Raw genomic sequence first — 16,929 nt, 5'->3', positions numbered from 1 at the left:
ATTATGACAAGCCTAAAAGATCGTCATTTCAGAGCAATTTAAAAATTGATTAGAATTATAATTATTCTACCATCAGAGTGAAACATCAGCTCCGATCCGTCGAAAACAATTGATCATGACAACTCCCGTGTGGTCCGTCGAGTGGATTGTTGTAAAAAAACGGAGGCCTACGCTAACCAAAAAATGATTTTTGTAGATAGTACCGAGGGAAATGAAGAACAGTAAAAATTTACACATCAACATATTCACTAATCAAACTAGTATTATAATAAAAGAAGGTTCATTTTTGGTCTGCATAGAAAATTGAAGGTTCTCTTCGCAACTAGTAAACGTTGTACATGCGCAAGCAGTAATGAATATGCATCTGTTTTAAACATACAGAATGACGAATTCGGTATGATCTATATTTGGCACAATCAAAACACAATCCGTGACTCCATGATTCTGTATTTAACATGTACTGTTGCGCATTTTCTTCAAAACATATGAACAGAATAATTTTAGTAGAACAAATATCAAGGGATTTATTATAATCGTTTATTTCTTAGGGTTGTCAACAGATATATAACCACAAGACCCAACAAACACCATGTACTTTATAATGTATTGGTCAATGAGGGAAACAAACTAAAAATTAAGCAAGCATGAAACGATCATTTTCACCAAGACCATACAAATTGTAGAACTGTAAATAAATTATGGGATATTTTATAGAAATTTATGGAAAAGAATGACGCTTATAACACTGTTGAAGTTAATGAGGTAAGTTTAAAATCAAATTTATCTCAGTTTAGTTTATCTTATCCATTCCGACATTTTTCTTATATAATATAGAATTGGCGAGTGCAACATAGCATCGAGTATCGACATAGGGCATAATCTCATTTGACGAAAGTCCTGAATTAGAACAAACCTGTTTTAATTCACCTAGTGGTGCATAGATGCCTTTCTCATATCAGTAATATTCTCATCTATAATATTTTATAGATTTTTAGTAGGACCTTAAGATTTATTATTTGATCCTAAGATTGGGAATATCGATTCTGCAATCTCTGAGAAGTGTAAGATCCGGTATTGAGCATTATCTTCCGTCGTTTATCGAAAACCGAGAAACAGGGTATCCGAAATCAGTTTGTTTAACTGCCTACTGATAATTGCTACCGATTGAAGTAGTTCTGAGGTCAATTCAGATTTTTTTTTAATGTGTTTCGTTACGCCGCTACAAAAGTTTTGACATGCTTTATACTACAATTCCGGAACCGGAAGTCGGATTCAAGAATTCTGAATGGGAACACGAAACCTTTCAGTTGAACCTGTTTGTGGAAATCGGTCAAACCATGGCTAAGAAAAGTGAGTGAGATCCATTTCAGAATATATGACAACTATTTCCGGTGCTTCCGGAATTTGTTTTTTGGTTGCGTACTGATATAGCTACCGATTGTTGTAATTTTGAGGTCAGTTTAGAAAAGATTTCACTGTTTTTGTTTTGCCACTTTAGGTAGCGGTATAAAATTTTTAACACGCCTGACCCTATAACTCCGGAACCGGAAATCGAATCCGAATAAAATTCTGGAGTAACGTATGAGAATCGAGATCTTTCATTTGAATCTTATTTTGCTGAAATCGGTTCAGCAATCTCCGAGAAAACCTAGTGAGATTATTTGACACATACACACACATACATACACCATATCCGAGAAAAATGAGCGGTATTAAGTTTTGTCATTTATGTCATACCATTATTTCCGGAATCAGAACTGACTGCCAGTTGATTTTCAATTTCGATCAATGACCCAACCGTAGCTTTCAATCCAGCCCAAGCTCATCTAAATCGGTTTAATAAAGCGGTAAATAAATCTTTGAAAGATGCACACACAGACATTTTTTATCTCGTCGAATGGTATGTAACACTAGGGGTCTCCGATGCTTCGACTAAAATTGGGTTTCCAACAATTACATTACCTTTCTATAAAGAAAGGCAACCATTTAACAATAAATTGTAGAATTCAGAAACAAATTCATGAAATGGAGTTTTACGGAGGAAAATTAGAATAATTTGCGAAAAAATCCCACCGTTTCAATTTAAACAAGACACAACAGAGTTTTTCCTGAAACCCCATTAGCCCTGGCACTATGTGTTGCACGAATCACATAGATAATAACATTAATAAAATAATACCATAAAATCACAGCAGATTATTTTGCATAATTATGACATAATTGTCATTTGACATATTCAACGAAAAGCAACAATGCATTTTTGTGTAACACTTGCACAATTCACTTATTGTTGGCGCCATGACGTTCAGTTAGTAATAAATGATTCAGACCGAGACGGCAGAAGGCTGCGTGTTACCGACGATCCACCGTCGGAAGCATTCAGGTTGGAACATTTAAAAAAATGTCAATACAAATTCAGGATTCTAAATTTGGTTTCAACAGATTTTTAAATGCATGGTTTAGTTTTCGATTCTATAGCTAGGAAAACTTAAGTCTAATGAAATTTATTTCAATCAATAACTATGCCATGCTTGGCATATTTGTTAATAGTCATATTTGAGTTATTCATTAATTTGAAGTAAACATTTCATATTATCAAACAAACGAAGTTTTTTTCTGTTAATAACTCCTTTTTTTTTTATTTTACACCTTAATACTTACGTCGAATGACACTCAAAATTTTATTTCTGCTATCAGTACTAGATTGGTATAACAACGTAGAGATAATCAAAAATAAACAAATGAGATTTCTCATCATTGCTTAAAGGTCTATTAAACATGTTTGCGTAGATATGTTTTTTTACATAGCCTGATGATAATCCCTGGCGAATCAAAGTTTAAATCAAAATATTTATAATATTCAATATTAAAAACTCTGAAATGTATTTGTCACGCCGCCATATTTCAAGAGTATTATATTGCTCTTTTTGTCAAGTGTCCAACTATAACCCTACTTTTAACACACTTTACGTTGCGAGTGAAATACTTGGTTATAAAATTAAATTGTTTTTTTTATAGAACCTATGTAATCTATTGATAAATTAACCATCCGTTAATTTATTTTTGAATCACATCAACAAGTTTTTGTGTATATAAAATTTCTAAACTAAATCATGGAATCGCTCATCTGATTTGCAACAAGCATCCTGTACGGCCCAAGCAATAAGGTAAACCACTGTAAAAACGGAACGGGTGTAAAGTATGACATCATTCAATGATTTATCTTGGGCTGGTAATTTTCAGCTTCTCCTGCAGATTATCGTACAGCGCGATCGAATTGCTGCTGTACCCTCGGGCAGACGTGGTGCGATTCGTTCTTGGCTGTCCTTGTCTGTTTAAAAGAAGTTAGTACTTTGTTCTCGCTCACACTTATTCGTAGCGACATAAAAAATCACCACCCCCTTCTGACGACGTTTGCCACCCAAACCCACAAGCGAACCTGGTAGCTCCCATCCGACAATTGTATGGTCCGTATGGTACGGACATCACGTTCATTTTCCCTCGAACTTCTAAATTGGAGCTGGCTGAAAACATTCAACACTCAGCACACATCGAATGTCTCTCGCCTGCCTACGGGGCATATTTTTCATATTATTGTATGATCTTATTTCACGGCCTAGAAAGCACACACCACTACCAAAACTTTGGTGCTGAACTTCACTCGTACAACCCATACATTGGAAAAACGAATCTCATTACAGAAAAAAATACAATTATGGCTGATTTTCCGAAAATGAACAAAGCCAACATAAAACAAAATGGCGGACGTTCATTATACAGAATCTTCATATTTCTTTTTCCTCCGAAAAATATATAAAATTGATCCACAGAATGTAATAATTTTTGTCTACCACAATTATCGACACACTTCGCAGTTGAATTCATTGTAATAATTACGAAGATGAACGAAAAGATTATTACAAACGCCCAATTTTACAAGCCACTATCCACATTTTTCTTGCGTTAATAATTTACATCAAATTACATCATTATGAAAATAATATTTACGCTTGTCCATTACTAATTAAGTCACCAAAACACTGTTTTGCTTACCTTAATTAGCACAGTCTTCATTTAATATCACAATTTTAATACTACACTTCACCTCAAAATTTCTATTTTCACAATGGCGTCCAGTTTGTTCTCTTCTCAAACTCACTTTGAGCAAGCAATGACGATTATCATCCCGACGAACCCACAGAGCTCACCAAAGTTTACAATAGTGTGTGTGAGATGAATCAGATGAAGAGAATTTTCCCGTCCAGTTTGCTGTTATACGACTGTGTGCGTGTGCTAATATGGTGCGTATTTTCCTCTGATGTTTATGTATTAAAAATAACGAAATAAAATCATGAACTGTAACTCACGATCAACAAGATAACCGAATGATAGGTTTTGATCTGCTTATGTATTAATGCAATATTGAATAATAATGTGTACTATTATTATGAACTATTTCTGTTTATGAACAAATTCTGGATATTATTTGATACTCATTTTTTTCATATACCTATATAATACATTATCTTGACCATTCGTGTAGTAGTTCGATAGATACTTGTTTTTTACTCATACTTTGGCGATGATCGTACAGAGCTGGATCAGAATTCGTAAAATCGCCCAACAAATAATTTGGTTCTATTTGATCATTAGCGGCCCTTACACGGGTCATTAAAAATGTCATTACTAAAAATAATATTATTTTAATGAACGTGTATGGTGCAGTAATGACGAGTTTTCTATCAAATTTGAAATACATTGTTACTTAGTCATCATTAAAAATGACAAAAATAATTCTCGTGTAAGGGCCGCTATTGAAACGACTCTCGTTGAAAAAGAATTTTTTTTGAAAGTTATAGTAAAAAAATATTGGTCAAATTTTCTACAAAGTCATACCATTCTTTAAAAAATGAACATATTCTAATGAAACTTTCACAGATCGTAGATATTATAATCAAGTTAAACTGATAAACAATTGATTTTTCAATGTTCTGGACTTAAAAAAATTGTAAATAATATATCATAAGAGCAAATTCAGCAGCTAGAAGTTCTATATAGAAGATCTATAATAGAGCAGAAGCTGAAACAAACGTATCCCCAGCAAGCCGTTCTAGTTTTATTTATTTGGCCAGTTCTTCTGTCAAATTTAAAACTGGTCTACGATGCCGTTCTATTTTTTGTATATTTGAAACACGAGTAAAACACTGCTGGGGCTGCCAGTTTTTCTTGTTATAAAATTCAGATTCAAATTTTGTAACTGGCATAAATTATTCATCTAGAACTAAAACACTTCTGAATATGCCCTAATACAATAACACATCGTAGAATCTATATTTGTTGAAAAATTTGTGGGTCCGTAATTATTTCAAAACCTGTGACGGAAGGCATGACCATAAACGAATATATAGACTAGACACTGACGATCTTTTATTGATGCACATCTCGGTTCTCCATTAAACTGGCAGCGCTGCTGAGTTTCCATATTTACAACTCAAATGTCAAAGTAATTGAACTCTTTCAATCCTAGTAACCCACTTGTACGCGGCGGGCAGATTTCCCCCCAGACGGCTATGTCTGCCAGCCATTTTTGCCGGAATTCTGCCAGAAATCCGGCAAAAGTCTGGCAACAATGCAACAACCGTTTCCGGCAGAGAATTTCGCCTAGCGGTTATTAACGGTTTTTTTCTGTCGGATTCTTGCCATACAAGATTGGCAGAACCGTTTTTAATGGGTTTGGAATTTTAAGCGTCTTGGTTTTAGTTTTTTAATAAAAGATACATATGAAAGGCAATAAGTTATTGCCCTTCATATATACTAATCATGGAAAATGTTATTGCCAATAACATTGCTTTCTCACTACCAAACATACACTGAAAATAATTTGCATGCTAGCATCATGTGCAAAGCATTTGATCTATCACTGCTTGTAGAACACATGAAATTCGTGAAAATAAACACTTAACTCATAAAATGAGTGTAAAAACTGTTGAAATTTAGTGGAAATCATGCTACGTTTATATGAAATGCACTGAAAAACTATCAGATATATCGTTAACTCTACACTGAAATGAAAATCTTATTTATATTCATTAGATTTGTCATATGAATCATATGCAGAATATAATTCATAGAAATTATATGGAAACTTATAATCTTTATTTAATGTGTACGTCAAATCTAAATGGACGTTATCATAATGAAAGATATAAAAATATCCCATATAATTTATATGGAAATCCGATGGAAGTCGTGAATCGTACTGCTTGAAACTGAAAAAATAGTTGTGTCCCCGATATTCATCAACTGCTCCAGACCATTTTTTTTTCAGGAAATTCCGCATCTCAATGTAATTTCAAATCGCTTATAAGACAGCTCATCCAACTTCGTCCAAGGATATGCGTTAACGGACCATGAAATATATATCCGGTACATTTCTTTACTCTATCTGTCTAGTAAGATTCATTTTTATTTTCAGTCTCGGGATCTCACTTCTCTTTCGCAAATATCATGAGGTGCTCCCTTACCGAACGGAATACTAGTAAAGCTTGAATCCTCAAAGAAAAGTAGTAGTTGGCGATTATCTGCTATTCGTATGAGCTCCATTGAATATATATATATATATATATATATATATATATATATATATATATATATATATATATATATATATATATATATATATATATATATATATATATATATATATATATATATATATATATAAATAAATTTTATAAAGCTAGTCATATGGTATATATGAACCTATCTAAATAAAATCGAAGTGAATATAATATGCGCTTCATTTATTGTTCCAATGTATGTTGTGCGGATATCTAGTAATGGTTATAAGACGCGCCAATAAATTTGACTCAGACTGGAAATTTCATTCGTTATATGGAAATCCTGTAAAAATAACGTTAAGAAGAGTTTTATGTTTCATAAGATTATCTCATATATTTGACATGATGTTGAACACATCTTGTAACTATTATTGGAAATGCTAATAGTGCAAAATCATTAGAATATCATATAATGTGAAAAAGAAAATTTAGCTCAGTGCAGTTTTTTTAAGCAAGGGCGAATGAAGGCACCGATAAAGGGATATATTGCACTCTTCGTATGCATGTGTACAAAGGCAATACGTATTGAATTGGTTACTTCAATGACGACGGATTCGTTCTTGGCTGCTTTACAACGTTTTGTGGGAAGGGAAGGAAATGTTGCAGAGTTATTCTCAGATAACGGAAAAAAAAATATTTTTGCAAATAGACAATTAACTGATTACGTGACCTGTGACCCTTTTCCGAATATTGGAAAAGAAGATGAACAATTTTTGTCAATTGCGAAGAATATACTGGAGTTTTAATCCTCCAAAGGCTCCCCATTAAGGTGGTCTTTGGGAGGCTGGAGTGAAATACTACACCATCTGTAATTCGTATTGGAATGATGGTCATTTTAAAGGAGGACAATGCTCCTCTATGAGCTGGAGACTGTGAATATCTTAATATCCACCGAAAAGGAATCCCCAAGAGATATGCCGAAACACTTCTTACCTGTGTTAACGCCCGTATCGAAATCGTGGTAGCAGTTGAGTGCTTGGAATAATCAAGCGCAGCTGTACTTACCGTAGTAGTCATGGCTTGCTATGCACCGATTATTATAAAATCGTTTATACCCACACAGAGACTAGGCCGTATTGTTAACATGTATCCAGGAAAGGACGGAGTGATCCGTGTAGTTATGATTCGCACCAGTTCCGGAGAGTACTGCAGACCAACCACACAGATTGCAGTACTTCCCATCGTAGACAATGACATGTGTTGTGCAGAGCCCAAGAGGGGAATATGTTAGGAGCAAAAATAAACTTTAAAATATTAACATTAATTTGGATTATTATTGGTTGACAGTGCAAAATTGAAATAAGCTAGGTTGGCAGCATTGCATATGTCGAATACATTCGTTTCCTGTACGAGAAAAAAGAAGAAGATACCAAATGTTGAAAAGTGATCATGTGTTTTTACTACGCACGAAAGAAAATTAATTTCCATGTTACAGTCCGCTGAATGTTTTATTCCTCCACTGAATTATCCGGAACATCTGGGAACATTTTGCCTCTCGAAGGTGAATTTCGCTTTCACCATCGGCGGAAACACTCGCAGCGAAGTTATCCGGGTAAATAAAAAGCAGCTTCAACTTCTCGGACATGATTTGGTCGATAGCTTCGATCTATGATCCGTGCCAATGGATACTTTTTGCTGCCAGGCATCTAGTTCTTCGACTTCCAGCGTAGCGCTTAGTTCTGCATTTCCAGAAGTTTTTAGTGAGAAATTCGGGCTCTGCAGTAAGGTACAGGTGAAGTTAGACCTAAAGGAGCAGTGCAAGCCCGTTTTCTGTCCCAAACGCCCGGTTGCGTACTCTATGTACAACGCAGTCAATCAAGAGTTGGACCGGTTACAGTAGCTGAACATCATTACACCGGTCAACTACTCGGAGTGGGCAGCAGCAGTCGTCGTAGTGCGCAAAGCAAATGGTGCCATTCGTGTTTGTGGAGATTACTCTACAGGACTCAACTCCGCTCTTCAGCCTCACCAATACCCGCTCCCCCTTCCGGAAGACACTTTTGCTAAGCTGGCTAATTGCGAAGTCTTCAGCCAGATCGATCTTTCGGATGCATTTCTGCAAGTTGAGGTCGACGAACAGTTTCGTCATCTGCTCACCATCAACACACACCGTCGTTTGTTTCATTACAATCGTTTTCCACCTGGTGTAAAGGTAGCACCTGGAATCTTCCAGCAGCTCATCGACACCATGCTAGCTGGGTTGGAAAAAGTTTCCGGTTATCTCGACGACGTGATCGTTGGCGGTAAAGAAGAAGCAGCTCACAATCGCAACCTAAAATCAGTTCTTTAGTGAATCCAGGATTTTGGGTTCACCATTCGAGCCGAAAAATGTACCTTCGGCAAGAAACTGATACCATATCTGGGCTACATTATTGACCATCGCGTCCAGATCCAGTGAAAATCGAGGCAATAGTGCAGCTTCCGCCTATCACTGACATTCACGGTGTACGTTCCTTCATTGGGGCGATCAATTATTACGGAAAGTTTGTCCCGAACATGCGAATGCTTCGCTTCCCGCTGGACAAACTGCTGAAATCGCAATCGAAGTTCCAGTGGACAACGGAGTGCAAGCAGGCATTCGAGTGTTTCAAGCAGATTCTCACCTCAGATCTTCTACTAACGCACTACGATCAGAAGAAATAGATCATCGCTTCTGCTGACGCATCGTCAGTTGGTGTTGGAGCCACAATCAGTCACAGGTTCCCAGATGGCTTCATCAAAATAGTACAGCATGCTTCCCGAAGCTCTTACGAAGGCAGAGCAGAACCAAATCGTGAAGGTCTAGCTATCATCTTTCCCGTCACCAAGTTTCACAAAATGATCTTCGGACGGCGCTTCTTGCTGCAGACTGACCGCGCTCCGCTGCTCCGAATCTTTGGGTCCAAGAAGGGCATACCGGTATACATGGCCAACCGGTTACAGCGCTTTGTCCTCACTCTACTGCTGTACGATTTCACCATCGAGTACGTTCCCACTGATAAGATCGGTAACGCCGACGTGCTGTCCCGGTTGATAAACCGACACGCGCGACCAGAAAAAGACTACGTCATCGCCACACTGAGCAAAATACCATAGTAACCGTAGCCGGTTTTCCATTGTCATTTCAACTATACGCTTAAATAGTAGCATCAATCATGATATATGACTATTCACCATCTGTATTGTATAAATTACTAGACAACAAGGACTACGACTTGACTAAACTATTTGTATTTATGACTTTTCTGGCATGCTCATCCTGACAATGGTAGTCATCTCAAATATAAGAACAAATAGTTAAAATCACAATTTCTAGTAAGGTGAAATTGCTCTCGAGCCTTGATATATATGAGGAGCTAAATGGTTATCGCTACCATGTAAATATGTCCACAGTATAATAATGTTACCATAAATAGATACATGATTTAAAAGAAATTATGAAGTTTGAAAACACTATTCATGTAGTCCATATCAACAGAATTTATGTAGTAAGCACATTATCGTATAGTGTTTTTTAACCGACTATGTTTTTCATTTGTGCTGACTATACAAATTGTCAATAAACGGATGTACTTTGTTATTGTCACATAAAGTTACAATACAGCAGACAATTTCGTAACACATCAGTGATTGATTTGAAAAAAATGTATATTGTGCAATTTGGAAGGTCTTGCAGGTGAGTAAATTTTGTAGCCTTACTAGTTTCCGTCGTTGAAATTAAATTTTTCAACAATTTTACCGGTAACGGCTGTTTTCTAGTGAAATCGACGTCCTGTATAATTTTTATTATTCGTTATCGGTCGCTGTAGAAACAACATCAAGCGATTGATGAGAACGACGAACATCATCCGATTCCCGGATTCAAATCGCACGAATCCGACGGAAAAAATAATAATATATGGCAGGTGGGTATTGAGGTTTGCATTTGGACTTGACTATTAATTTCTTCCATGCTGCCCATTCCTGCTTCAGGAAAAATTTCACCGAACAGAGCCTGGGATCAACAGTTGCAACCAAGCAATGCTGCTCCATGTCTACGGTGATAATCAATATTTCACCAAGCACATCATCGTTTGATTTGATGCAAAAATAAAATAGAATTCAATGAAACTATGTTGTTGTTCTTGTTCTAGAATTCAAATTCATGAAACTTTTTAACATTAGCTCATGTTTTGCTGATCTTCAGCATTGTTGAATCAACCACTGCCTTTAGTTTCGAAATAACTAGAAGTGAAATGTCAAAAATACCTCTCTGCTCTGGTTATAGTGAAAACTACAATGTAAATAAAGATTCGGTCATGGTTAGCCTAACCATCTCAATCGTATTAGTTATTCATACAATATACTGTTCAATATTACTATTCTAGAGCCGATACCCTTTATAGTAAACATGAACTTGACTATTGTTGAAATCATCTGATTTAATAGTCGGCTGAAAACCACTATACTCGCATGGTCAGGTTGGCCCTCTATATAGTAACTTTTACCATAATATTTTTCTGAGTGCAGAATCATTCTCGAGCAGGATTTTAGGTCAGTAGCAGTTGATACAGTAGATGCGATGCGATACATAATTAATTTGATTAAGACCTAAACAGGATATTTTGTCGAATAAGTTATAAAGTGTTTCATTCTCTCCAACGAGAGGAAGTAAAATGCTACCATTTTCAGCGTCTGGAATAAAGTCGATATTGCGCTGATTAAAGTTTCCATATATATGAACTTTAACTTCAGTCATGATTTCATCAGCAACATGCAAAAACTTTTCATATGTGTCTTTTTGGGCATTGTTAGGAGGAAAATATACTGAAACAAAAATATGTGCTTCACCTGCTAAATGAATTCTTACCCATACGTGTTCAAATTCTTTAAATTTCGTAGTGGTTATCATTTCGGTGCCAAATTCTGCTAAAACAACAATAAGAACACCTCCCCCCGATTTTTTATCAGATATATGGAATTTACGATCGTTACTGAAAACGTAAATGTTTCCGAATACTTCCGTGCTGTTAACGCTTTCATCCTAACTAGTTTCGGTTGCTAGAATAATTCCATATGAACACCCTAAAATATTTTTATGGATTTCATTAATCTTAAGTGCGCTCTTCATACGGTTAAAATTTTGACAATATGCTACGATTTCTGTCGACGACGCTAGATGAGGAGATCTTATTGAACATGATTGTTGACTTATGATAATATTGTCATTATTCTCTTCTTCTGGGTGATGCGTCAAAATTGCCGAAAACATGAATGTTGAGCACGACACGCCACGCACGTATCAGTTGACGAACATTCAGCAGACATTTGATTCGGCATCGCTAGTTGCAGGTTGTGCTCTCGATAAGGATTGATTGTCGCTCCTCTTTTAAAATTAATTGTAGGTCTGTAATTTGTAGGTGGTCCTGAAAATCGATCCTTAGCTGCAGCAAGAAGTATTCTACCAGGTGGGAGATTATTTTAGCTGTTGTTGTAGCTGTTGTTATTATAGTTCTTGTTTCTTATCTAGTCTTATTTGATTAAACGTACTATGATAGTTAAAATCAGTGACTGCACTGCCGCACCCTTCCTAACTCACTCGGGGGTACCTCAGGGAAGTCACCTCGGACCCTTTTTATTTTTGCTGTATCTGAATGATTTGAACCTCGCGCTGCAATGTAAAAAACTATCATTCGCCGACGATTTTAAATTGTATCATCCTATTAAAGACCTGGAAGATGCCAGATTCCTGCAGAAACAGTTAGATATCTTCTCCAGTTGGTGCGACCTCAATAGAATGGTCTTGAATGCTTCAAAATGTTCCGTAATTTCTTTCTCACGTAAACGCACAGTAGTTGTATTCGACTATACCATTTCCCAGACTATTCTCAAACGAGAATCGACTGTCAAGGACTTAGGAGTTCTGTTGGATTCAAAACTTAATTTTAAGAATCACGTAGAGTATACGATCTCTAAGGCTTCCAAAATGCTAGGATTCATATTTCGCATTACAAAGAGCTTTAATAACATATATTGTCTTAAAGCACTATATTGTGCACTGGTTCGCTCTATACTCGAATATGCTGCAGTCGTCTGGGCTCCATATTATCAACTCGACATCCAACGCATAGAAGCTATTCAGCATAAATTTATTCGGTTTGCCCTTCGCAGTCTTCCTTGGAGGGATCCCAACAACCTTCCCAGCTATAGTGAGCGCTGTAAACTTATCGATTTAGACTTGTTATCCGTACGTCGAGACATCTGTAGAGCTATTTTCGTGGCGGATTTGTTACAATCTCAAACTGACTGCCCCGAATTGTTACATAAACTGAACCTAGCTATTAATTTTCGCAATCTCCGATCTCATCCATTTCTCAGAATTCAATCTGCTCGCACTAATTACGGCTATAACGAACAGTTTTCTAGTATGCGTCGTCTATTTAATCGATGTTCTCACTTGTTCGACTTTCACCTATCTCACAACACCGTGAAAAAATCGTTTCTGAATTACTTATCTACTTCTTGAGTATTGAGGTTAGCAATAGGGATAGTTTTAATTATCAGTAATAAGTATATGACATGGTATCTGCTGGATTATTGTGATCTTTCCCACTCCGCCTCTTCACAACCTCCACTGGAAACTAACTAGATTCGCTCGTCTAAATTAACTCGGTCGTCCATTCTACTTTTTCTTTGTCATTCACCATCCGTTTTTCGATCACTAACCAGATCTTCATGCCGATTCTAACCCCGTCGTTTTCTCTGTCTTTCACCATCTTTTTGGTCACTAATTAGATCTACATGCCGATTCTAACACCGTCGTTAGCCCACTCTCGCTTACCAACCCACCCCCTCACCAACCCTTATATAACATTTACCTACCCACTTTTTTCTTCTCTCACCTTTTAAGCAAGAGCGCTATTACTGCCCTGCAATGTTTAGTGTCATCAACTAGTTATAGATAGGGTTATAGATTTAGTTTTAATTGTTAGTGTTAAGCCCAAATGTATCTGTTGGATCATTGTAATCTGTTGATACAAATGATGAGGAGGTTTTATGCCTGCTGGAGAGAGAGAGACAGATTGCCAAATTTCATCTCCATCGGGCTTTTCCCTGCTCCAAGAGAAATAAAGAAATAAAGAAATTATTATTCATGTTGTGACTAATAATGTTATTATGATGTCATTTTGTAGATGAATGATGCGTTGAAAAAACATTGGATCTGTTATTGTATTTTTTCCTTTGTCATATAGAAAGGTTATGCAACCACTGTGAAAACCGATTTTTGAATCGAGGCCCGGAGGGCCGAGTGTCATATACCATTCGACTCAGTTCGTCGAGTACGCAAAATGTCTGTGTGTGTATGTGTGTGTGTATGTGCGTATGTGTGTATGTAACGTTTTTTTGCACTAACTTTTCTCGGAGATGGCTGAACCGATTTTCACAAACTTAGATTCAAATGAAAGATCTCATGGTCCCATACAAAATTCCTGAATATTATTTGGATCCGACTTCCGGTTCCGGAATTATGGGGTAAAATGTGCAAAAAATTGTGAAAATAAGTGCACTAACTTTTCTCGGAGATGGCTGAACCGATTTTCACAAACTCAAATTCAAATGAAAGGTCTTGTGGTCCCATAAAAAATCCTGAATATTATTTGGATCCGACTTCCGGTTCCGGAGTTATGGGGTAAAATGTGCAAAAAATATCAAAATATGTGTATTGTTCAAATGAAAGGTCTTGTGGTCCCATATAAAATTCCTGAATATTATTTGGATCCGACTTCCGGTTTCGGAATTATGGGGTAAAATGTGCAAAAAATAGTGAAAATAAGTGCACTAACTTTTGTCAGAGATCCGATTTTCACAAACTTAGGTTCAAATGAAAGGTCTTGAAGTCCCATAAAAAATCCTGAATATTACTTGGATCCGACTACCGGTTCGGGAGTTATGGGGTAAAATATGCAGAAAAAAGAAAATATGTGTTCTAACTTTTCTCATAGAAATTCACAAACAATAGATTCAAATGAAAAGTCTTGTGGTCCCATATAAAATTCGTGAATATTATTTGGACTTCCGGTTCCGGAATTATGGGGTAAAATGTGAAAAAAATTGCACTAACTTTTCTCAGAGATGACTGAACCTATTTTTACAAACTTAGGTTCAAATAAAAGGTCTTGAGGTCCCATAAAAAATTTCAGAATATTATTTAGATCCGACTTCCGGTTCGGGAGTTATGGGGTAAAATGTGCAAAAAAAGAAAATATGTATTCTAACTTTTCTCATAGATCGCCGAGCCGATTTTTACAAACTTAGATTCAAATGAAAGGTCCTGTGGTCCCATACGTAATTCCTGAATTTCATGCGGATCTGACTTCCAGATCCGGAAATATAGGGTAAAGTGGGTTAAAAATTGTATACCATCACTGAAAATGGGGAAAAACCTTAAAAATTTTCTGAATCGACCTCAAATCTTTTCCAATTGATAGTTTTTATCAGTAGACGGTCAAACAAACCGATTTCGGTTATTCTTTCAAGAATCGCAGTATTATATATGAAAGTATGATTGATATGAGAAAGGCATCATTACAGCACTAGGTGGATTAAAACAGGTTTTTTTTTCTTGAATTTCGCTTTTTGCGCCTTCTTGACTTATCAGCCTCATTTTGCTGACTTCGGGACCTAGATTGGCATGCGTCGTACTCACTTGAATCAGCTTTCCATACCTTTTTGGTGCCTAATAAACGCCACCCAAAATAGTCGGTTTTTTTACAGTTCAATACGTCATCCAAACTGGGGCAGGTGTCGATGATGATGATGATACAACAATTTGAATTTCAGCAATATTTGTTGATAAAGACTTCAACTCTTCTAGAATGTCCAACTCGACCGTAGATTTCGGATTGTAAGGTAAACAGGTTGCTGTGTCAAGTGATAGCTGGCTGAGTTGCCTTATTTCGTTACTCAAGTCTCGCAAATTTGTAGAAAATTCTGACGTCACGATTTGCAGTGTCGAGAACACACTTTCTTTTGTCGACTTTAAAGCTGTATCTTGCCGTGCTGTCATGTGATTTTTAATGCTTGTAACACTTCCCGGTAAACTGCTATTTTTATATAGTGCGATCAGCTCATTTTTTATGGTAGTCAGTAAGACTTCTAGTTCGTCAATCGCCTCATGTATTACAGTTGGCTTCTCGTATTGAAATGCAAACTTATGCAGCACTTCCGTGTTGGCCTGAAGTTCTCCAGTAGTTTTTGTTGCTCAACAAGGCTGCAATAATGCATCTTTACTTGTAGTAATTCTTGACATACCTCGCAACATGGCAGCACATAAGAATTAATATCTGCTTTTTTGTCTCTCTTCCTGAGAGAACTGCGCTGAATGTAACACCGATGCAAGCCGCGAGAAAATTTCGAGGGCAGCCAACGCATGTCCACATGATTGTGTCGACGGAGGTATCCAGTGCACAAATTTCGCAACTCATACTGATTACACAAACAAAAACAGTTAAAATAAACAAGAAAAATATCCAAAAACAAAAAGTGTTCTGTAAGTAGCAGATACTTTACGTCTGCTTAGCGGTTCAAATTGAACTGCCGAGTTTAGCACTAAGCAGTTCAATTTGAACTGCTCTGCACTGATGAGTCAAAGACGAAACGTAAAAATAATGAAAACGGTTATGTGCCCTAGCACAAAATTTGGCTAACCCCTAAATGACCATACCTGCATCGGCCAGAAATAGTCGAAAACACGTTTTCGTTCGGCACGTCAGAAAAGACATTGCACTTCGTTGCAAAACAAAAAGTGTTCTGTAAGTAGCAGAAACTTTACGTCTGCTTAGCGGTTCAAATTGAACTGCCGAGTTTAGCACTAAGCAGTTCAATTTGAACTGCTCTGCACTGATGAGTCAAAGACGAAACGTAAAAATAATGAAAACGGTTATGTGCCCTAGCACAAAATTTGGCTAACCCCTAAATGACCATACCTGCATCGGCCAGAAATAGTCGAAAACACGTTTTCGTTCGGCACGTCAGAAAAAACATTGCACTTCGTTGCAAAACAAAAAGTGTTCTGTAAGTAGCAGAAACTTTACGTCTGCTTAGCGGTTCAAATTGAACTGCCGAGTTTAGCACTAAGCAGTTCAATTTGAACTGCTCTGCACTGATGAGTCAAAGACGAAACGTAAAAATAATGAAAACGGTTATGTGCCCTAGCACAACATTTGGCTAACCCCTAAATGACCATACCTGCATCGGCCAGAAATAGTCGAAAACACGTTTTCGTTCGGCACGTCAGAAAAGACATTGCACTTCGTTGCAAAACAAAAAGTGTTCTGTAAGTAGCAGAAAC

At 36.7% G+C, this 16,929-nt stretch overlaps 2 protein-coding genes across 2 annotated transcripts in view; one reads left to right on the top strand and one right to left on the bottom strand.

Annotated features, from left to right (window-relative positions):
* Positions 1-4,171, bottom strand: part of LOC131439398 (longitudinals lacking protein-like) — a 49,083-nt gene extending 44,912 nt beyond the window's left edge. The window contains exon 1 of the mRNA XM_058610349.1: positions 4,054-4,171. The gene's annotated coding sequence lies outside the window, so the exon portion shown is untranslated. The remainder of the gene's footprint in view (positions 1-4,053) is intronic.
* Positions 4,172-8,046: 3,875 nt separating this feature from the next.
* On the top strand, positions 8,047-9,263 carry LOC131434058 (uncharacterized protein K02A2.6-like). Its single transcript, XM_058600708.1, has 3 exons — positions 8,047-8,172; positions 8,461-8,863; positions 9,010-9,263. Exons 1-3 carry the CDS (start codon positions 8,047-8,049, stop codon positions 9,261-9,263), a joined length of 783 nt encoding a protein of 260 aa, XP_058456691.1.
* The last annotated feature ends 7,666 nt before the right edge of the window (positions 9,264-16,929 follow it).

This window comes from Malaya genurostris, chromosome 3, assembly GCF_030247185.1.
Source record: "Malaya genurostris strain Urasoe2022 chromosome 3, Malgen_1.1, whole genome shotgun sequence".
NCBI classification, from domain to species: Eukaryota; Metazoa; Arthropoda; class Insecta; order Diptera; family Culicidae; genus Malaya; species Malaya genurostris.
This window is presented reverse-complemented; position numbering and strand designations above follow the sequence as displayed.